The sequence below is a fragment of the Elephas maximus genome, chromosome 24 (assembly GCF_024166365.1).
Source record: "Elephas maximus indicus isolate mEleMax1 chromosome 24, mEleMax1 primary haplotype, whole genome shotgun sequence".
Lineage (NCBI taxonomy): Eukaryota > Metazoa > Chordata > Mammalia > Proboscidea > Elephantidae > Elephas > Elephas maximus.
The window spans coordinates 17,551,194-17,576,100 of NC_064842.1; the positions used below are offsets into that span (position 1 = coordinate 17,551,194).

A 24,907-nucleotide genomic window follows, 5' to 3' on the forward strand; every position below is an offset into this window, starting at 1 on the left:
ATGACTATTTAAAAATACCTGGTAGTATCTTCTTAGCAGCGCCTTTTTCGCTTCTTGAGCTTTTTTTCCCAGATGTTATTTTGTCCTTTCCCAAGAAGGCCTGTCCATCTTCAGGACCTTCACCAGGAGTGTTTTCCAAGTTCTCACTTGCAGGCATCTCACAGTGTGATATGCAGCTTTCGTTATTGTTGAGACTGTCCTGTTCAAACACTTTAGGCCTTCCCATTGCGCTGTCACTGCCAGTCAGACACTCACATCCATCCCCAACAAGTTGATTTTCATTTTCATCTGACACAGAAGGCAAGAGTGTTACTGTACTTTCCACACTGTCACCAGGATGACACCCATCTTGTGGGTCTATCTGCAGGTTATATGTAGGAGTTTCGCTGTCATCCATTAGAGCATCCTTTGTTGAACCGTTCAAGTTTCATTAAAGTCCTTCCATGTCTACAATGACAAAAAGAAAAAAGCTACTTTGTTTTCTAAACTCTGTGGATTCTCTGATCTTTGATTTTCTTCTTCTCATGGGTTGTTTTACTGTTAAGTGGGGAAAAGAAGGAGATGACTGAAGTTCATTCCTACTCACAACCCTAGCCCAACCTCACCTGGTTCTCTCTTAAAACTATGGTTCTCAACCCCGGCTGCCAGTCAGAACTGCCTGGGGTGCTTGCCCAAATCCTTTCTTGGGCCAGTTAAATCAGAGTATCTGGGCACTGAGCTCAGGCACTGATACATGTATTTTTAAATTCTTAGTGTGATTCTAATGTGTATCCAGATTGGGACCACTGTCTCAATGAAAGAATTACTGGTTAAATTAGACTCTCTGTTAGAAGTAACCATTCAGGTTTTCCCTGGGCACTTTCATCAGACAAGTGAAAGCTAGTTGTATAGGTCCTGTGTCCTTATAGCAGCAATATTTGCAAATATAGACATATAAAGTTTTTTTTTAATAAATTGAAAAAAGGCATGGAGGGATTCAAGTAGTACATATTTATGCTACACTCTCATTATATTTTTCCGCTTCTGAAAAGTCACTCCTGTAAACTACTTCAGAATTGTCAGTAAATTCCTCTCATACACTTAAAAACAGTGACTTTCCCATCCCCAAAGACCCATATAGAATGCAGTCCTTAAAGCACTCCTTACCCCTCAGAGTCTGCTCTGCACTCTGTATTTTTGCATATGTGTCTAATTAGATTTAAGCCTCTTGAAAACCTACAAGAAGTCACAGATTATTCTTCCCATTGTCTAGCTCTGGGTCTTATATTAATAGATACATGAAAGAATTGTTGTTGTGTGTCACCAAGGCCATCTGCTCCCATAAAAATTACAGCCTAGGAGTCCCTATGGGGCACTTCTACTCTGTCACGTAGGGCCACTATGAGTCAGAACCGTGGGGAATCAATTTTCTATAGTTTCTCTCCAAAAATAGAGAAGTCAGGCACATGAATTCTCATCCACTCCCCTGTCCCTACTCTGAGAGGTAAAGTGGCCTATTATATTTAGCTTCTGTCTGCATCCCTAACATATTTCAATTGGATGGAATACTTTAATTTAAGCAATAGGATAATTATCTTGATGGAATTTCTAATCAGTACAGTCCTGCTGCTTTTGGAAACAGTTATAAACTGTACTATTTTTCTTGCCTTCTCTTTCCTCTCCTCCACTGCCACACCAACAGCATTTCAATATGTTAATCTTCCAGTACACACTCTATTTCACCATAGGAAGGCTCCTGGGTAAGGGAAAATCACAAGGAGAAAGAGGCCCAGTTGGCGCACAGTACCTTTTAAGATATGTATTAACACTGCATGGAATTGGGAGACAGAAGTACAGTTGAGATCACATCCAAAGTTATTTGCTGTATCTAAACTGTACATCTATCCTGGAAGAGTCCCTAGATCGATACCAAATGTCACAAAAGAAACAGCAGCGTACTGCAATCGCTGCTTAAAGCACTGATTCTGGCATATTTTGCCTTTTAAAAGCATGATAGTCAGAACTGCCCAAGCAACCACCTTCTTGTGGCAAAAGAGCATTCCAAATACGTACATTGTATAAATCCAACTCACATGTTGACTCTGCACAGCTGAAGAATTACAAGCAAACATATTTGAGGGAGGTTTGTGCAAAGCTAGAAAAACCAGAAAACTTGAGAAAGCAGCTTGAAATAAAAAAGTAATTAATTTAGAGTAACAGACTAACAAAAAGAAATCTACATTTTACCAAGAGCATAATCTCAATCTCAGGAATGATCTGACTTCATTTTTGATATATCATAGCGGATGTCTGCTGAGATTAAACACCAGATGTCACTAAAATTAACTTACAGGAATGATTAAATATATTACTTATTTCAGTATTCTAAGGCAATTTTGGGTGTTATTTTTCTACAATCTATACACTTTTTGGGGGGTTTTTAATACATTTTTACTTGTGAAAGAGGCCGAGATTCTTCTTAAGGATTAAAATTAAACTCCATGTTTCAATCTGGTGACTTATAGTCAGACCAAAATTTAAAGAAAGACAGTTACCAAACCAATAAGGCATTCTGTGAACCTCAAGGTCAAATTTGGCTACTCATAGTTCAAAATTGAGGAGGAAAGTCATCAAATCCCTATGTTACACTGTTTATTATGGTGATTACATACCACTTTACATTTCACCATTTGACTCACCAGACATGCTCCCACATCACCTGTATCTCACTGCTAAATATATTGTTCTCTGTGATTAATGGTATCTTTGTTGAGACATGTGTACCTCCAGGCAATATTTACCACAGGTAGTCCCCGACTTATGATGTATTTGAGTTATGACAAACACTCAACAACCGTCAGTGTATCTGGAACACTGCATCTACCTGGGAGGAAGTTAGGGGAAAATGCATGCGTTTGGAAAAAATTGCCGAGTTACGTGAACACACCCCAACCATTTATCAGGATGATATGATGGAAGAGATCAGTGGAAAAATCGTTCATATGGCAATAACGCTCAATTCAGAACTTAGTATTGCCAAAGTGGAACAGCTCACAGATCATGAAGGGGAACTGACAAGTCAGGACTTGATATAATTTGAAGAGAAAAGAAATGCCGAACAGGAAAGAAAGAATGAGGAAGAGGAAGAAGTCAAAAAACTTTACAGTGAAAGGATTAGCTGGAGTTTTTTCTAAACTGATTTGGGGCTTCAGTTGCTTGAAAACACTGACCCAAACACTGATGATTTTGCTAAAGTTGACAGGCAGTTTCGGTAAGCAGTGAGATGTTACTGTGGAATACATGAAGAAAAAAAGAAAAGGACCATACAGAAAACTCTCGCTAGTTTTATGACTAGAAATGCCATCCCCATTCCCAGGAATAATCCAGATGATCTAGAATCTTCCAACTGACTAAATATCAACGTTGTCCAACTCTTTTTCATTGTCAGAGTAAATTTTTAAGATTTGTGTATTTTTTTATGTATGAAAATATACCTGTAAGTTTATATGTAATGTTTACAATCCCTAAAGACAAATAAGGATCAGATTTATAGACACAGATAATAAAAGACAATAATAATGAAAACGAAAAAAAAAAAATGAGGTGTTCAACTTAAGTCAGAACTGATTTACGACGGAGTCACTGGATCAGAATCCCAGTGTAAGTCTGGGGCTACCTGTGTGTCAGCAATGAAAACTGTGCCTCAGAGAAGTGGTTCTAAAAAATGTTGTGATCCACAATAAGAAATTTATTTTTCATTGAGATCATGTACATTCAAAATAAATGCATATCCGTAACAAGGAGGTCAATGTTCTGTTCTGAAACAAAGGTTTCACGAAACTTAACACATGTGAAGCACTCTATACAATACTTTTTCATATTTTTAAAGTGCTAATCAAGACACACTAAGTTATTTCATACTCCCACGAATGAGTGATGGCCACAGCAATATGCTACAAGGGAGTTTCTAGGAATTAATAGCATCTCAACCAGGTTGCTACTTTGCAATTATCTCAAAACTGTTTTCTGAAAATGGTACAGATCATATGAAACTCAGACATAAACTTCACTTAAAATGTTGTCCACATAATTTCAAAATAATGTTTCCTGATTCCTTTTTCTTATCTTAAAATGTAGCTAAAATAATGACCCTGACTAGGGGTCACTTAGCTGAAGCCTTCAACTGTAAGCTATGTTCTATCCCTATGCTGTCCAATATGTAAGAGCTTGGCTGCTAACCAAAAGGTCGGCAGTTCAAATCCACTAGCTGCTCTTGGAAGCTCTATGCGGCAGTTCTACTCTGTCCTACAGGGTGCTATGAGGCGGAATTGACTAGATGGCAACCACATGTGGCTACTGAGTGCTTGAAATATGAACAGTGCAAGTGAGGAACTGAATTAATTTTATTTAATTTTGATTAATTTAAATTTTAAAATACATATCTGTTATTTTTAAAAAACTTTGCATGTTTGGAACAATTCGGGTATATGAATCTACTTTTTCAACTGTAAATTCTATGAAATCTACATACAGATCAAGTATTTCCAATGGAAATTTAATGTCCAAATTGAGACGTGCCATATTTGTAAAATATATCCCAGATTTTGAAGGCATGATATGAATAAAAGAATGTAAAATACCTCATTACTGATTTTAGGTACTTATTACCTGTTGAAATGATAATGCTTTGGACACGTTGGGCTAAACAGACTTTATTATTAAAATTAATCTTACGTTTTTAAAAACTTTTAAAAATGTAGCTACTAGAAAACAAAATTCTGTATGTGGCTTGCATTACAGTTCTACTGAATAGTGCTGCTCTATATGGTCCTGCATCAAAAGTGTCGCAGCGGCTGAAGTGACGGCTCACAGTGAATCACTTCACTTCACTTCTGTGCTAATACCGTTACTCTGCAGTGGGCATTTTCTAACTAGAGACACAATTATTACAGAAATATAGACTATATTGTTTTAAACTTCATTTGTCTGTGCTTGCTTATTTCCTATTTTCAGAATGCAAACCCCAATATCATGCTGTCCCTTTATTTTGGTACTCCTCCATAGTCAAAATATTCCTAGTACTTCATGAGCACTGAATAGTGATTGTAACTAGTAAGACAGACTTTCATAATCTTTCTAAATACTTAAATTTGTTTTCTACATAATCAAAGCCCATTGCCTTTGAGTCAATTCTGACTCATAGTGACCCTACAGAAGAGAATTGTCCCATACAGTTTTCTACATAATAGTACAGCACAAAAGTAAACCAGATATTTAAAATATTTACTAAGAATAAAAAACCCAGAATTTTATAAGAAATTAGATCTTAATTTAGAAAAAAGTGGTTGTAGAAGAGAAAATTCATGCCATAAGATAGAAAGGAAGACAAAAATGTGACAAAGTAAATATAACAACGCTGCAAAAATATAAAAACGAAAAAGAAAAATGATTGATTAGAGTCAAATGTGAAGGTAATGGCTCTAAAGCAGAAAACATCATATATGGATTTTATTTATGCAGAGAAAACTCCCTAAAAAATATGAAGAAATAAACTGAAACTATGTGACTCCTAAGCCTAACACAACCTTGGGGCAGATAAGCTGGAGGAAAAGAAGCAGGATTTGTTTCATTTTCCTCAATCCTCCCTTTCACAATGGGGCTCAGTTCAAAACAGCTTAGGCATCCCCAAAGCCTTTGAGTTCAAAATCCATTACATCAATGGAAAGCGACAAGTTAAAAGCTTGGGTATAACTAAGTAGTACAAAAACAGTCATCTCTTCCCTCTTCCTGTCTTATAGTAGGTCATGTACATGTTTCACTTTCATTTAAAGACATAAAATAGAACAAATATGACCTCCAGGGCATCTTCAGGCCTCCAGAAGCATGCCATCTTAGCAATAATTGCTAACCGTCTTTTTCAATGAACGAACATATCATTAATTAGAAATTCTGCCTAAGACTTCACTACTTCAGGGTGACTGAATTTATGCTCTGAAATGTTCCTGGAAATTAAAGATTTGTACATCATTTGAAGACAGAGGGTGGGCAAATCACGGCATAAAGTTATTAGTAGCAACACAAGTATTTTCTTTAATTAGTTTCACAGGGTTAATAACATACACATAGAGGGAATTACAATCATTGTAGGGGATAGAGTCATTTCCCTAGGCCCACACACAAGTTGTGTTCTTTTGGCTTTAAATGCCTCCTTGTTGTAAAATCCACTACAACCATATTTTGAAGCTACAACCAATAGAATCTAAAAACTTGAAAATACTTTTTGGCCCAGACCAAATCACACACACACACCCCCACCCCCCACAACGGTTGCGGTCGAGTGATTCAGACTCATAGTGACCCTGTAAGACAGAGGAGAACTGCTCCATAGAGTTTTCAAGGAGGACCTGGTGGATCTGAATTGCTGACCTTTTGGTTAGCAGCCTACTATACAGTCTCACAGAAACTGTCTTAATAATTTTTAAACTATGAACACTTTGCTACCAACTAGTGATAAAAAGCCATCTATACTTCAATCATTGAATATATACATAAAACGTTATATTTTGTTTTATACACGTTTGTAGTTATATACACTTAGTTCTTAATAACATGGTGGCAAAAGCAAATATTAGAATCGTTCTTTAAGAGGTTTGACTATATGGTTTGTATCATCTGAATAAAATGCTAATATTAACATTAATCAGCAGATACTGAATAGTGAAGTTTTACTGATTATCAAGCTGTGTTTTAAGTTTTTTTTTTAAATCTCTCTATATAATTTAATCCTCACAACAAGCCCTGCATGATAGTTTTATAATCATCTCCATTTTGCAGAGAAGAAAACAGGGTAACAGAAAGGTTGAATAAATAGGCCAAGGTCACACAGCCGGTATGGGCAAAGTTGGTACTCAAACTCAGATAATCTGACTCTAGGGCCTGTACCCTTAACTACTATAATCATTTTAATATTTATTTTAAAAATCAACTATTCTATTCCACTCAGGAGACAGCAATATGAAAAATTTCCAATACTTCAAAATGTTTTTCAGATACACAGAATTTAGAAAAATATGTTAAGGAGCAACGTAAAAGACTATTTTCTGTATTTCTTAATGTTATGAACACATTTTTTCCAGGTTTGCACATTAATCTACATGTCATCCCTGTTAGAAACCATCCTTAGGTATCTGAAATGTACCCTTGTACACACGGAATAATTTCTATTAGGCAGGGCACAGGTATTTACTGAACCAATATCACAGATAAAGAGAATGGGAATAAAGCACAACAGTCTCGAAACTTTGATAGTGTACCCGAAACGAGTACAGAAATTGACCACCATACACCTATCACATATAATTATTCATAAATTATATGCACAAACTACTATACTAATACATATTTTCATTTAAAACATATGCAAAAATAAACATTAAAAAAGGATGAAAAAGTTCTACATCTGGCAAGGACTAGCTAATTTCAGACAAACGTCCCATTGATAACTACTGGAAAAGCTGACAGAAGGCTACAGAGTGGAGGCTGGAAAAGCTGAGCAAAGCTTTCAGCAGACTCACAGAGCCAGGGGAAAAAGGAGTTCAGGGCCTGTCAAGGAGAAGGAGGCCCCGAACTTCCACCTGGGACCTAAAAGGGATACTCCCCAGAAGAAGAGGTGACCCTCAAGTAGACCAGCCCTCACAGGAACTGCATACCCACAGAATCACCTCATCTCTGGCTAATTTAAGGTGATCCGCCCTCAACCTAGTTGCCTGTCAGAAGCATAAGGAAATTCTCTCTGGAAGAAGAAATCAAACAAAGACTCAAATTATGTCCACGTTTCATCTGTAATGTCCAGTACACAATCCAAATAACCAGTCATACGATAGATCAAAATTTGACCAAAAACCAAGGGAAAAACTGTTAACAGGAACAAACTCATAGGAGATCCATGTATTGAAGGTAACTTTCTTGACCTTCAGAAATCTTAAATAAAATGGAAATTCTACAATAAAAATAACATTGAAATTACTCCAGATATGGAACTCAAGGGTAGCTCTTATTAAATTTCTCAAAGATTGTAAAATGAACAGGTATCTAATAACTTTTTAATCAATTTAAAAGTCTAATAACTTTTTAACTAATAATAAAAACTTCATTTAAATAAGTTTTCAAGGAGGAAAAAATATAACTTCCCTGAACCCCATTTTTTATTTTTCAAATTCATCACTGATATGTACTAGGCCTGGCTGTACACATTTTACTACTATGAACAAATCTTAGTTTCCACTTCATGCTTCACATTAATTTATGAATATTTTCTCTCTGTGGTGGTTTTAGAATAAATACTAGACTGAATGAGAACTTATATTCACAAACTTCTAAGTTTAGTTAGAAGTCTAATTAGAGTAGAAAATTACAGTCATCTACTACTGTCTTTTATTAGATCCCTGGGTGGTGTGAACGGTTTGTGATCAACTGCTAACTTAAAGGTTGGCGGTTCAAACCCCCCCAGCAGCACCACGGAAATAAGGTATGGCAATCTGCTTCCATAAAGACCATAGCCAAGAAAACTCTATAGAACACAGTTTAACTCTCTCACACATGGGGTTACCATGAGTTCAAATCAATGTGATGGCAACTGGTTTGGATTTTTTCTTTGTGCGTGTATGTTTGTTTATAGTGTCTTTTACACAAACATATCAACATATATATTCTTTGGTCCTGAGTAACTTAAGAGCTGGTCCATTGCTAAAAGGCCCAGTGTGTTTACATCTTGTTTTATTGATCTCACATCTCTTAGATGTTAAATAAATATTTGCTACCTTGAAAAATTTTCTTTTTGCTGTTACTAAGAAAATAAACAGAATTAACACTGGATTCAACGATAGCAACAGAGACTATAGAATTACATCCAAAATATCTGCAAATTTTTTCACATTTAATTTCTAACATGAGTAAATGCTGAGCTATACTTTTGCAGGGAACACAACCAAACAAAAAGAAGTTGGCTAATGGCTTTAATAAAATCACATCTCCAAAACCTGACAATTACTAAATGTATCAGTAGGGACTCTGAAGGATTTTTAAGCAGAAGAGTGATATGATCAGGTTTATATATTTGAAAAATCACTTGTTGATCTTTAATGATAAGAGATTGCTTTTCCTTTTTTTAGAATGGGAGCAACCTGACATGCTGACAGGAAAGGAAAGGGCCAGTTGAGAGCGAGAAGTTAAGGATAACCAGAGAGACAGACGGCTAAACAAATGATGGTGTAAAGACTCGGGAGGTGGGATGGGATCCAGGGACTGGGCAGAGGGACTTCCCTTAAAAATGAGGAGCATGTTTTTCATTGTGGCAGAAAGGATGGGGGAGAGGGAGTAGATGTAAGTTAAGTCGGAGGCATTCCCATTTCAGTGGCTATCTTTCTCACGGAAATAGGGGGTAAGATAATCTGCTGAAAGTAGAGGCAAGGGTATGTTGGGAGCAGGGGAGATAGGAACAAGAGTTGACTTGGCAAATATGGAAAACTGTAGGGTCATTGCTGAGGGCCCATTGAAATCAATTCCACTACAATTCATAGTCTTCACCCTGCTTGGTTATATACCTTGTCTTCAAATCAGTCGCATGATACAAATAAACCACAAAATAGCAGCTGAAAGGAGAATCTCTTACCCTAACCGCCCACCTGAGTACAAAGTTATCAGTGTAATAGAGATTTCTTCAGTCTATCGCCACTAATTTTCATTTGTCTCCCCATTCTTTATCAGTCAGCTCTGCCATACTTCTTACTTTTTTTATGTGGACAACTGAAGTTTCTAAAATCCATATTTGAAATTTAAAGAATGAATTCCTAAAATCCTGACTTATGTTGTAATTGTACACAAATATATGCCAGAACTAAAAAAAAAGTGATGACACCTCCTTTTAACCTGTCACTAAGATCTTACTCAAATACACCTATCCACTAATCTTGTGTGGTTTTGCATGGTTTAGAAACACTGTAACTCTAAATTGCCACTTTTTTATTGAAGACAGTTTCAAACTTCATCTTGTTATTTCTTCAATTTAGGATTTTTCTAACACAAATACAAGACTAAATTCTTTGCCTATGAAAAACAGTCAACGTCTTGATTTAGAGAATCAGAAAACTTGAGTTCTGATATTATCTGATCTCTTGGGATCTAAGTTCCCTTCTAATTTTAATATTTGATGATTCTAGTTATTTATTAGTTCCTTAGTTCTTGGCATTTATTGTCTCAAGTCCAAAACAAATATGTGAGCTACAGATGAGTCATTTGTCTACTTAAAAAGTAAGAGTACAGCAAATATTTTTGCTGCCACCTTTATTGTCTACTTTTATCTTGAGAAACAATGATACAATGTTTTCCTTTGAATGGGAACGTGATGCTCTGGTCCCGCAACCAGGGGAACGCTGGTTTGAATCGCTCATGCAATACAGGTGCTGATTCTTTGTCTTTCACTCGGTGCTCTTTCTAATCAAGAGTACACGTTTGGTTGGCATTAAAGGTGTAATACAGAGCCCTGATGGCACAGTGGTTAAAAAGCTCAGCAGTCTGAACTCACCAGCTGCTCCTTCGAAACCCTACAAGGCAGCTCTACTCTGTCCAAAATGGTCGCTATGAGTTGGAATGAAAACAGCAACGGCTTTGGTTTTTTTTTTTTTAAGGTGTAATATGAGGAAGCAAAACAAATATATCTCCAAATGGAGACTGAACTTTGACCTTACAAGTTTTCAGTGCTTCAAATGAGCTAACCAGATGTCAACATAATCAGAATGTTACAGTCTACTACAAACACGTTGGGGGCGGGGGGGAGGCGGGTGAGGCACAACCTGCCCTTAAGAGTTCATACTCTAATAAGAAAAGAATTACAAGACATTTCTACTCACCTTTGCCCTAACCTTCCTCCATCTCAAAAAGACTTGTCACACAGACTGTGGTAAATGCAGGGCTTCAAAAAGAGTTTCTTCCAGTTAGAACCCCTGATGAAAATTTGCATTTCTAAGAAGTTCCCAGGCGATGCTAATGCTGCCAGTTAGGGACCAATTCTGAGAACCACTAGTAGAGCAGTGGCTCTCAGAATTATACTTAAGAATTGCCTGGGGATTTTGTTAAACTGTAGATCCTGATTCAGTATATCTCGGGTGGAAATGCAACTGGTTCAAAAACCAAAAAAAACCTCAGTGCCATTAGGTCGATCCCAACTCCAGCAACCCTATAGGAAAGAGTAGAACTGCCCCATAGAGTTTCCAAGAAGCCCCTGGCAGATGTGAACTGCAACTCTTTGGTTAGAAGCCACAGCACTTAACCACTACACCACCAGGGTTTCCTAACTGGTTTGAAGCCCTAGGTAAATGACAGGCAGGCTCTTAGAAAGTTTAGAGGAAGGAAAATTTTATTTACTTGTGGGAAGAGTATAATGTGTGAATATTTAAGAATATTCAATTCTGGTAGTGAAAAGGAGAGAAACAAGTCGTGAAGATGAAACTAAGTATAGAAGCAAGTAGGTTGTAAGATGTTAGATACAGAAAAGGTAAGTAGAGCACACATGAGCTAAACATAGAACGAATGAAAAAATGGTGGACCTCCAAACATTTATGACACCATACTGGAGACACCAAATATTCATGAAACATGTATATTATTTCCCAACTAGAAATCAAGTGCTGAAGCGAGAGAATGTATCTTTTCCTTTTCTTTTTTTTGTGAAACCTTTACCACATAACATGGCCCTAGGCATATAATAGGTACTTCATAAATCTTTATTCAAATGAACTGAAATACTAAAGTGTCTCTTTCACTATGTCAACTGGGGGGATAGATTTAGGAAAAAAAAAAGGTTATATCACTTAAGACGATGTTTAAAATTTATTTAACAACAAAAAACCCACACATATTATCTGGTAGGAAACAGAAATAAAGGGGGAAAGTTCAGAGCGGAGAGTGTTTTTGTCAGTGAAAAATTAAACACGATACAGACAAGTCAGCAAATTCCCAAAAAGGAGCATGAATTAGTAAAAAAAAAAAAAAAGGGGGGGCTCTCTCCACTTCCTGACCTAGCAATGTGGGAAAATTTTAAGACTATAATTACAAATCCTTGTTGCCTGTGCAATGCACATGAAAGGAAAAAAAGTTTAGATAGTCAAAGAAAACAAAGAATGTTTTAATGTTCTACTCCAAAATGGCAATGAGTCAAATGGAATCAGACCAAGGTCCAATTTACTTTAAGCTAGCCTTTCCATTTTTGTTTCTTCAACTACAATTTTACTTCTTGAAAGGTTCTCCTTCTCACAAACATTCTTAGATTTCTCCACTATAGACAAATATTAAAAAATAGTTTCACGACCATCAATAAGACAAAATGAACAAATTTTACCTATGAAGACCAATGGAATAAAACTGGTTCCAGTAAGAATTATGGCCATCTTTACGGGAATTATGAAAATACATTGTTCTGTTAATAGAATGCTCCTAAAATGTTAAAGGTAAAAAGATTAATAGTGGTGTTCCCTCAGATGCCCAAGTGAAAGCAGAGACAGACCTATAAGAATTTGAATAGTGAATATGAAACAGTGGATGGAACACAGGACATCATCCAGATTACTGGTTTCACAGGTAACCTTAGCCCAAAGATCAGATCAAAAAGAGTAAGAAATATACAGACACCCAGAGAATGGTCAGAGGGTCTAGAAAGAGAATTGGAATAGGAGGTAAAAGCAGGAGAAAGAAAAGGCTACAGTCGGGGGAAGGGAGAGGAAAAAAAACAAAGCCATAATAGCACAACAGGATTTGGTTGTACTGTTAAAAATTTCACGTTACAAGAATGATTAATTTTGAAAATATTTTAACCACAGAAAAAATTTTTTTCACCTGAATGATTGCCTTAGTACACGTTCCTTTCCTAGCTTAACTGAAATGTTTACCTTAGCAATCTTCAAAAAAGGTGTCATCGGCAATGTCCCATCGAAAACGAAAAAGAGAGGGCTGGATGGTTTCTAAAAAGGTAAAAACCTAATTCAATATTAAAAAAATGTTTTTGAATTCAAAACATGTTAGAACAAGACTTGTGAATGCTTCCACTCTGGCGCTTGCCTATATTTTGAAGCCAAGTTTCCATGGATCCCTAAAAGCAAAGTTAATGTCCTTTATTAAGCATTTACTGAGTGTCCACAATGTATATACCACCATGCTCAGTGCAGTGTATGTGTTGGGGGTAGGAAGGGGAATAGGATAAAAAGAATTGAAGTATATTTTATGCCTAAGAGTACTATATTGAAGAAACAAAGCACATGTAAAGAAACAAGCAACAGTAAAAGGCAAGCTATTAGCAAGGATTGAGAGTAAGGGAAAAGAAGAAAGTGGTAAGACGTAAAATAAAAAATAAATAAATAAAATAAATTGAGCTGCAAATACTGAAATCTGCATTCTAACACAAACTCTTGTTAATAACCTGTTTGAAGAACCTGGGGAAGACACTTACCCCTCTGAGCCTCAATTTCTTCAGTAATAACTAGTATATTGTGATGTTTTCACTCCCATGTTTACAAACAGAAATGCAAACCTGGGCACTGAAATCCCATATCAGAATGTTGTCTTAAAGTGTCAGTCTTCATGATATTGAATAGGCTGCTATTATTTTCTTTTAGCTTATCATTACAATGAAAATAGGGAACTGAAAAAATTCTAACAAATGACTTTTTTCTGTATTTTAAAAAATACCTGTTGCCCTGGAGTCAATTCCAATTCATAGCAACACTACAGCACAGGTTACAGCTGCTCCATAGGGTTTTCAAGGCTGTAAATCTTGGTGGAAGCAGACTGCCATCTTTCTCCCGCAAAGTGGGTTCGAGCCACCTTTTGGTTAGCAGCCATGTGCTTTAACCACTGTACCACCAGGGCTCCTTTTTGTATTTTACACATTCTCTACCATAAACATGTTTTTTTGTCCTGTTGAGGTTTTTAATAACAGCTTTATTTATTTATTTATATCAAGAGCCCTGGTGGTGTAGTGGTCAAGTGCTTAGCTGCTAACCAAATGGTCAGCAGTTCAACCCCACCAGCTGCTCTGAGAGAGACAGACACAGCAGTCTGTTTCTGTAGAGATTACAGCCTTGGAAACCCCACTCTGTCCTTTAGGGTTGCTATGAATTGGAATCGACTTGACAGCAATGGGTCTGGGTTCATTGAGAATATACTTCTTATACCATACAACTCATCCACGTAAAGTGTACACTTCACAGGTTCTTCCATGTGGTAGCATACAGCAATACTTCATTTACTTTTATTCCCAAATAATATTCCACAGTATGGGTATACCTCATTTTTTTTTCTAAATTTTATTGATTTTGTTGTTGAGAATACACACAGCAAAACATACACCAATTCAACAGTTTCTACATGTACAATTTAGTGATGTTGATTACATTCTTCGAGTTGTGCAACCATTCTCACCCTCCTTTTTTGCATCGTTACTCTCTCATAATGTAAACTCACTGCCCACTAAGGTTCCTATTTGAACTTTCAAGTTGCTGTTGTCAATCTGATCCCACATAGACAGTTCTTAAGAGAGCATAATGTTCAAGGTAGACCTTTTTGCCTAGTTAAGCTAAACTAATGCTTGGTTTTAAGATGACTTCAAGGGATATTTTTGGTTTAATATTTAAGGATTATCTCAGTGCAATAGTTTCAGGAGTTCACTCAGCCCCATGGCTAACTCTGCAGTCCACGAGAATTCACCCCATTTATTTATCCATTCATCAGCTGACGGACATTTGGTTTGTTTCCACTTTTTGACTATTATGAATAATGCTGTTATAAATATTCATGTATAAGTTTTTGTTTGAACATCTGTTTTCAATTCTTTTGGGTAGATACCCAGGAGTGGAATGGCTGGGTCATTAGTGCTATTTTTAACGTTTTAAGGAACCACCAAACTGTTTTCCACAGTAGCTGCACCATTTGACATTCCTGCCAGTAATGTATGAGGGCTACAATTTCTCTATATCCTCGCCAACACTTGTTATTTTGTTTTTTAATATCCATTCTAGTGTGTGTGAAGTGGTGTCTCACTGTGGTTTTGATTTGCATTTTCCTGAAGGCTAATGACGCTGAGCATCTTTTCTTGTGTTTATTTTCCATTTATCTTCTTTGAAGAAATGTCTATTCAGGTCCTTTGTGCTTTTTTAAATTGGATTAGTTTCTTTTATTATTGAATTGTAAGAGTAACATACATTAATTTAACACTCAGAAAATCTTTTCTAAAAGCATCAAACATAATATATATATATATTTTAACTCACTGACTTCTACTGAGTTAATACAGTGAGGGCAGTGTTAGTGGAGAATCCTTCCCCATTCCTGATGTGCTCCTTTCCTCATTCACCTCTGGGAAGGTGGAGTGATTTATCTGATTGGTAAATGCGGTGGTATCTAGGCTTGACTGGCTCAGCCACCTTCTTTCTCCTTTGAGAACACACTCTGCTCTGCTATGCCATTTTACCTGGGCAGGCCTCCTGTAGGAAAAGGCATGAAAGAAATGAGATTAAATCATAAGAAGGACAATTAGATAGATGGAAAAGAAGGGTAGGTGGGGTAAAACAGGAACTTCAATATAGGCCCTATTAAGGATTGAACTGTGCCCCCAAGAAACGTATGTTGAAGTCCTAGAGCCTGTGCCTGTGAACGTGATCTTGCCTGGAAAGGGTTTTTCTTTTGTCATGTTAATAAGGTCATGCCAGAGTAGGATGGGTCCTAAACCTAATCCTTTCTGAGTGGTGTCTTATAAAGGGGAATACACGCAGAGAGAGACACACACAGGGGAAGATGCCACTGAAGACTGAGATAGACACATCCACAACTCCAGGAATGCCAAGGATTGCTGGCAGTTACTAGAAGCTGAAAGAGTAAAAGAAGGACTTTTCCCTAGAGCCTATACCCTGAATTCAGACTTTTAGCCTCCAAAATTGAAAGACAATAAATTCGTGCTCTTCAAAGCCATTCACTTAGTGATATTCTCTTATGACAACACCTCATGTAATAAATATGCTTTTTTTTTCTTTTAGAAAATCTGTTTGTCCACCATTTTGATGGACACCCATTGCTTTAGAACTCTTAACTATTTTAGAACATAATTACCAGCTGACACTGAGATGACTCCAACTCATGGTGACCCCATGTGTGTCAGAGTAGAACTGTGCTCCAAAGCGTTTTCAATCACTGACTTTTTGGAAGTAGACTGCTAGGCCTTTCTTCCGAGGAGCCTCTGGATGAACTCCAACTTCCAACCTTCCAGAACTTTCCACTATATGTTTCCTGAACCCTAAGTAAAAAGGGAGCATTTAACCTTCCGGTAAAATGAATAAAACAAAATTCTATACAGTATTTACTGAATTAATTATAAATTAAACTAACCAAGAAAATTTTTATACATGTTTCTTTCCCAGTGTAACAAAAATTAAAACAAATCCACAAAAAGCCATCTAAGACATTAAGAAGTATACGGACTTAAAACAGAAGAAAAAAATATTTTGGTGGACTTGTATTTTTCATCAAATGTTTTCTCGAAAGGGCTTACAGTATTTTTTTCATAAATACATACCCAAGTAAATAACACACCCACACATATAATGCACAGAAATGATGAAATCAGTAAAACAGTCTCGCGTTACACACACGGTATTTGCATAAACATACGGTATATGACGTCCTCTGTGTGGGCACTTCTACGGCATTTCCCACAGAGCTTAGTATAATGCTGATCAGGTATGAGGCTCAAAAAGTAGCCAGTAAGCTGACAGGAACTAATGTCAGGTTCAGAGTCACAAATTTCAAATTATTCACCAAAAATGGCAGGTTTTCTTACATATGTATATTTTAATGCCTAGATTCTTAAAGATTATCATTAAATTAAGAATTCAAGTGGGATAAAGGGCTTAATATTCCATATACCATTGAACATAATTTTAACTCTATTTTTAAATTATAAAACCTAAGCCAGGAGGCTCTCTAGCTTACTTTTACTCTTCTTTTGAACAAGGAGCAAAAACTCATTAAGTCTATCAATTTAGAAGTTATGAAATTTCGAAAAGGGTGTGGGCTGATTTTACTTTTAATTAAGGCCCTCGTTGTCTCATGTATCTCTTTCAATCTATCCTGTGTACTAGAGGCAGAAAACACTACCTTTTTGTTTTATGTAATAAAAACAGGGATTTGATATACCTGTTGAACGAATAATTCTTCAGGACTCAAAAACCTATGACCGCATCCTACTGTCTGCACAAAACTAGCGAGTGTCACCCAGGCTTAAGATGTTTTTCTCGAGCATCAAATCAAACAATCTGTTCAACTCAGATAAGTCTCAACATCTCCAACATCCCACTAACAACATCCCATCATCTGGCTCTAAACTCCTATTCTTCGATCACTCTTAGTCCCTTACTGCCATTACTCAAGCTGTTTAACCATACTGAGAACTCCAGGCTCCTGACTCTTTTACCGTATCAGTCAACGTCCTCCTGCTTTACTTCCTTTCATATCTAACGCTGAACCCGTGTATCACCTTTAGGTATTTCCTTAGTCCTCTTATACTTCTTCTGCACCCACCTTACAAACCCTCGACCTGGTCAACCTAACCTCTTTCTCTGCTTTTACATCCAAGCTGCTGCTACTAATGAAAATCACAACTGTACAGACGGGTAACTGTAAAAGCAGTTTCTATCCAGCCTCAGCTGGAGTTCTCAATGCTGGCCAGGCATCCTTCCTCATAACCAGGGCCTCATCCCTCCAAAGCTATTCTAAACCTTCCCCAGCCTCCAGTCAGGTTCTTATCCCTATCTCAGCAGATAGCCTCACCTGTGCCACATGTAAATAGAAGTTACCAGAGGTTAATTGGTAACCAGTATTTTCCTTTCTTATCTCAGTAGAAGGATGTCTCTGCCTCCTGTTCAAAGTAAATCTTTCCAGCATATCTAGTTTCTTATCACTTTGTATTTCTTCAGGGAGTGTGACTGTATCATCGACCTGTCTATGGACCCATTTCTCTCACTGGACAGGGTGTCCTTATAAAAGGCTGGTGTTCTTTACCCTAGCCCCAAGTCTTTGAACAACTCTTTGGGCTTCAGGAAAAACTCAACTACCACAAGAACTTATCACCTGCCTATAAAATGCACAGAGGGAAAGCAAAGGGTAAAAACCAAATAAAGTCTCCTTTAAGGAACTAGAAAATAATTTCTAAAAGTTATAAAGTAATACATTTGTAGGAGATTTGTTTTTTAAAAGAACCAAGTGTTTAATAAACCATAGTCTGCTATGGTTCTTCAGAAGAATAGGAAACAAACAAAAACAAAGGGTGAGGGGAAATGGGCCCTCTGGATTACTAGTCACACACTTAGAAGAGCTACAGCACAACAGAAACCCTCATCAAAGGTTATACAAAGTATATAGTTTTATACAAAGTTTTAGACAAGTACATAAAAGCTTTGGTTTAGCACAGGCATTATTTCCTCAAGCCTACATAAGTTTTCTGGAGTAAAGGAAGCTCAGAGTTGGTTCGCTTGTTTGTTTAATTGAGATAAAATTCTGACAACATAAAATTGACCGTTTTAGCCATTTCCAGGCGGCAGTCCCAACATCCCTCTCCCAAGGTCCTAGCAATCACTGATCTGCTTTCTGTCTTTATAGATCTGCCTATTCTGGGCATTTCGTATAAATGGAAACAACTAAGATGTGACTTTTTGTGCCTGGCTTCTTTTACTTAGTATCATGTTTTCAAGGCTCACCCATGTTGTAGCAGGTATCAGTACTTTACTCCTTCTTATGGTTGAATAATATTCCATTGTGTGGATGTACCAAAGCCCGACATTTGCTCGTAAGTTTTTTGCACGTATAGGTACAGACTCTGAGGCTTTCAGAGAAGGCAAGCCTTATACACCAAGGTCCCCAGATTTTCCCCAGGCAAAGAGAGAAAGGGAGAATAAAACCCTGGAGGCATCATGACTGTCTTGGTTTTCTAGTGCTGCTATAAAAGAAACACCATAAGTCGGTGGCTTTAAAAAACAAATTCATTTTCTCAACAGTTTAGGAGGCTAGAAGTTTAAATTCAAGCTGCCAGCTCTAGGGGAAGGCTTTCTCTCTGTCGGCTCTGGAGGAAGGTCCTTGTCTCTTTTATGCTTCTGTTCCTCCCCTCCTTTGTAATCTTCACGTGGCCAGCATCTATCTTCCCCCATCTTTGCTCATTTATATCTCAAAAGAGATCGACTTAAAACACACCCTACACTAATTCTGCCTCATTAATACAAGAAAACCCACTCCCGAACAGGATTACAAGCATAGGAACAGGGATTAGGACTTACAACACATACTCTGGGGGGACACAAATCAATCTATAACAATAATTTAAATCTACATAACTATAATCAATCAAGAGGCCACTTCATATAATAAAACTAATCTCCTGAATTACATAATTTTTTATTTTAGGTTAATTTGAACAGATCTTTTTTAGCTAATGATAATGTAAGGGTTGATGGAAATAAGACCTATTAAATCAATTTTAAGACGAGTTCAAAAATAACTAAGACAAACCATTTTTTTCTTTCCTTACTCACAAAACATTTATCATATTAGTAAAATAGGACTTTGCTTCTAATTTTGGCTCTCCACAGTGCTTACCTAAAGCTAAATGTATAACTCTAATTGGCATGGCAAAGAACTCAACAACAAATTTTTTAAAGAATAGGTGAAGCTATATAATAAACCACATAGGAGGCACACTCATGGATATTTTTTAGACTTAACCAAACACCTTGCAAGTTTGGTTTCCTGGGTTTGAAGGCTTAGGACATAGTCTTGTGGGACAACTCAAGTCAATTGGTATAATATAGATCATAAAGTTTATGCTCTACATCCTACTTTGGTAAGTACAGTCTGGGGTCTTAAAAGCTTGCAAGCAGCCATCTAAGATACAACCATTGGCCTCTACTCATCTGCAGCAAAACTGAAGGTAAACCAGACTCAGAGAAGAAGCCAGTCTACAAGACTAATGGTCTACTGGAACCATGGCCACATTTACCCTGAGAGCAGAAGAACTAGATGGTGCCCAGCTACTACTACCAACGGTTCTGAGTAGGGCCATAATAGATGGATCCTCATAGAACAGCGGGAAAATGTGGGAACAGAACTTAAATTCTTAAAAAGTCCAGACTTACCGGACTGACAGGGATGAGAGGACTCCCCGAGACTATCGCCCAAAGATACTATTCAAACCTTGAACTGAAACTAGCCCCTGAGGTTACCTTTCAGCTAAACAACAGGGTGGCTCATAAAATAAAGAATATAACCCATGAGCACTGTGCTCCTTTAAAAAAATCATCTATATGAAACCAAATGGTCAACAATTACCCTAAAGCAAAGATAAGAAGGTAAGGGGGCAGAGAAACTAGATTACTGGAAACGGAACAACCAGAACGGAATTAATGAGAATGGTTGACACATTGTGAAAAATGTAACCAATGTCACTGAATAATGTGTGTTGAAATTGTTAAAGGGAAACCTAATCTGTTCTGTAAACTCTCACTGAGAACACAATATTATCTTAAAAAAGAAAACAGGTGAAACAAAAGGAGCTTAGGAATTAGCTTGCAATATGTTGAAGAAAATAAAGTCTGATGACTTAACTTAGATTATCATGAATGGTTATAAATAAATAATTTTGGGGAAACTAAATTTCATAACTTTCTAATTAGCCTAGTTTCTACAAACTTCTAATCCTCTGCATCTGAGTTGAATTTGAAGGAGGAAATCATGTTGGTCACTTGGCATGAATCCTTAGAAGACCCAACTTAAAGAAAACTTTTTCATACTCCACAAGTGAAAAAAGAAAAAAATCTAAAATAATCTGTGTTGTTTCAAGAGTTAAAAACAAATTATTAGGCTTCAATAAATAAAATACATTTTCACAAAAGTCCTCAATGAAAAATCTTTAACAATGTTTTCTAGTCCATCTAAAGATTCCTTTTGAGATTTAGTTGTATAGTGATAATAATATCTGCAAAAAAGAAGGACAATGCATACATAAAATCAAAATAAAGGTGCTATACTCTGAAATAGCCACGGACAACAGTATTGGAATTCCTAAAATCTCCTAGAAACTGTCAATTAAAATGTCAATAAATAAAGGTGGCTAACAGTATAACTTACTGCTTTAGAATTCTTCCTAGAGAGTCTGAGGGAAAAATAATCCTGATTTGTCAGTATTTTGACAGGCACACAGTATCTTTCCTCCCCACGTGGCTACTGATGATGAAAAACGCGAAATCTTAAAAGATGGCGGGGTATAGTGGTATGATGGCAAATATTTCATCTCCAAAAAGGCTCATGACCAGAAACTCAAAACTTAAAACAATTTAAGCAATCGCAAGCTTTTCTAAGACTTCAGTTTTTTAAATGGTGTTTCTTTAAAGAATACTAGGAACGAACTATTGTAATGGCTGAAAAACAAAATTATTCCCTGGTTGAAAGGAAATGCAGTTTCCCCCACAGGAAGGAGTCCTAAGTAGAGGAAGTCCGTATTCGTGCAAATCTTCAAGGCCCTAAACTGAAGAGAATGCTCCATAACAGAACCAAAACACACATTTATCAAAAGTATAATTTCTCAATAAACATATAATCTTTGAACAGCCACCAGAGTTTATAAGGGCTTAAAAAAAAAACGAAAATTAGCAGAGTATGTCATTCTTCTTCAAACAGCTAAAATTAAAATTTCCTAAGACAAATTTGTAGAAACCAGTTTTTCTTTTTTTTTAATTGTGCTTTAGGTGAAGGTTTACAGGGCAAATTAGTTTACCATTCAATAGTTTATACAAAAATTGTTCCATGACATTGGTTGTAGTCACCACAACGTGTCAGCACTCTCCTCGTTACTACCCTGAGTTTCTCATTTTCATTTATCTCGTTTTCCTGCCTGTGATGGTTAAGGTTGTGTGTCAACTTGGCTGAGCCATGATTCTCAGTGGTTTCATAGTCATAGGATGGTGTGACCCTGATGAAATTTGATATTATGTGATCACCTCCATGATGGGATCTGCTGAGAGTAGCCAATAAGTTGAAAGGGACTTTCCTCGGGCACGTGGCTTGCACTGACTGTAAGTGGCTATTCTAGCAAGGCTTGTGGGCTTCTGCTCCTTCTGGATCCTGCAGCTGGCTCCTGTTCATCAGACCTCTTGTTCTCGGGACCTGAGCTAGCAGCTTACCCATGGTCTTGCCTGCCTATATTTGGGATTTGTCAATATTCACAGCCTGTAAGCAAGAGCCCTGCTCTCCAACCTGCTGATCTTGGGTTCGACAGCCTCTGTGGTGATTGCATCAGGAGAAGCCTCTATCCTGACCCATGGACGTTTAGACATTCCAGCCTCTACATCCCCATGAGCCATTTCCTTGATATAGATCTCTCTACATATATTTATATGCTTTACTGGTTTTGCTTCTCTAGAGAACCCAGCCTAAGACGCTGCCCCTTTCTGCCTCCTCATCTTTGCTTTTGGGCATATGTTGTCCCTTCAGTTTCATATGGATGATCATTCTAAGGGACATTTTCCCCACATGTGTTATTGTTTATTTATAGGCCTGTCTACTATTTGGCTGTAAGGTGATCTCCAGGAATGGCTTCAGTTAAACCAGTCTATTTTTTTTCTTACCCAACCAAAATGGTGTCAAATAGACAGCAATCTAGATTTAAACACAAATGAAAATACTATATCTTCCTATATGACACGTGTACATCACTCAGGAAACAAACATTAACTACTTCCTCAATTCTGTGTTTGATCTTCTAATACTCCACATACAGTTTATGCTATACCATATTTATAGTGGCCAGATTTTACAGAGGGAGTTTGTTTACTAATCAATTTAAAATTTCTTTATACCATAAAGGTTAGGGAGGGGACATGTTTCTTGTATTAAATTTCACTGGATATTTTTTACATTAACTGTAAAATGTAACACTGGAACTAAAATAGTGTTTAAAACCAGTTTGTCATCAAGTCGACCTGACTGATGGTGACCCCATGTGTGTTGGAGTAGAACTGCGCTCCACAGGGTTTTCAATGGTTGATTTTTCAGAAGTAGATAGCCTAGCCTTTCTTCTGAGGCACCTCTGGGTAGACTCAAACCTCCAGCCTTTTGGTTAGTAGCTGAGCATGTTAACCATTTGTACCACCCAGGGACAAAGTAGTATTTAGGGAAATTTATTATTAAATTACAAGAGTCAAGACAAGAACAACGGCAAGTCTGATCCCCACTAAGGTCAGTTTGCACCCAACAGGTGCAAAAAGTTCTAACATCTCTGAACAAGAGATGGTTCCTTACAATTCATCACTTCAGTTGCAAAACAACTTAAAACACATATCTCAACATAATGCCAGTAGTTTTATACACAAACTGCCATATTTTCTTTTGTTGTTGTTGTGTGCCATCAAGTCGAATCCCCTATACCACCATACCCACAGTCATCTAGTTGATTCTGACACATAGCAACCCTACAGGGTGAAGTAAAACTACCCCATAAGGTTTCCAAGGAGTGGCTGGTGGATTCGAACTGTCAGCCTTCTGGTTAGCAGCCAAGCTCTTAACCACTGCACCACCAGGGCTCCTAAACCGTCATAAACCAAATCAAACTCACTGCCGTCAAGTCAATTCTGACTCAAATCAACCCTACAGGACAGAGTAGAACTGCTCCATAGGGTTTCCATGAAGTGGCTGGATTCAAACTGCCAACCTTTTGGTTATTAGCTATAGCTCTTAACCACTCCACCACCAGGGCTCCAAACCACCATAAGCAAATGTTATTCTTTTGCTATCACTGAAGCTCCCAGTGTTTTGGAGCTATAAAATATGCCCTCTTCCTTTCCAATTTTTGCTAGAAATATTTGATCATGCCTTTTACAAGAAACACTATGATACAAAGATGCACATCACAAAGCTCTTAGCTATACCAGAAGGAAAATAACTACAACAGCAGGTGCTCTACCTGTTGGCAATAAAGTCCAATCTTCTCTCAGGTCCTCATGTTCTCCCTACTTAATGCCCAAAGATTTAATTGACAGCGACTCACACAGTGACTTCATGCACTGTTGACACGCAAAGGTAAATAACTGAAACAATGACACCCCAGGAAATGACTGAGCGCTGGATTCACCTTATGACCTGTCACTAAACAAGCACTGGGCACCTGTTTATCCTCCTCAGCATTAACACAGTCACACAAAGAGGAAGAGACTTTTTGGAATGCCCTTCCTACACAGGAACTTTTCAGTTTCAAAACCGCAGAACTTCAGAAAAATGATCTTTGAATTTACCCCACAAATCAGACTTTCAGGGTAGTATGGCATCACATTGTAATCCTATAGATATGTGCTATCCCATAAGATACCCATTAGCTACACGTGGCTAGTGCACACTTAAAATGTGGCTAGTTTGAATTCAGGTATGTTGTAAGCGTCAAATACACATCAGGTTTCAAAGATTTAGAACGAAAGAAGAATGCAAAATATCTCATTTTTTATACTGATGACGTGTTGCAATGCTATGTATTAGATTAGATAAAATATGTAATTAACATTAATTTCACCTGTTTCTTTTTACTTTGTTAATGTGGCTTTCACCAGATTTCTGTGGGATGGTGCTGCTATAGACCTACAGCCTAATTCTGATTAGCAAGCAAGAACTATCACTGGGCATTTCCCAATTACGGTTGTCATTTGAAAGCCAAAGGGGAAAAAGCAGCATCTTCCTTTCTCTACCAATTTTGTTGAAATAACTTAATAAGAAGATTGTAAAAATATCAGCAGAATCAGTTTGTCCTGGCACCAATTTAAAGAAAGATTACTTTACTTCAGAAGGGCAAAAATAGCAC

General features: G+C 37.2%; 1 protein-coding gene across 2 annotated transcripts in view; it reads right to left on the reverse strand.

Moving 5' to 3' along the window:
- The window catches only part of CNST (consortin, connexin sorting protein), a 92,357-nt gene that overhangs the window by 65,442 nt on the left and 2,008 nt on the right, over positions 1-24,907 (reverse strand). The window contains exon 2 of one of the 2 annotated variants that reach the window (XM_049868042.1): positions 19-447. The exons of the other annotated variant lie outside the window; for it this stretch is intronic. Coding sequence (XP_049723999.1) covers positions 19-397 — 379 coding nt within the window. The 5' untranslated portion in view covers positions 398-447. The remainder of the gene's footprint in view (positions 1-18; positions 448-24,907) is intronic. 2 annotated transcript variants of the gene reach the window in all.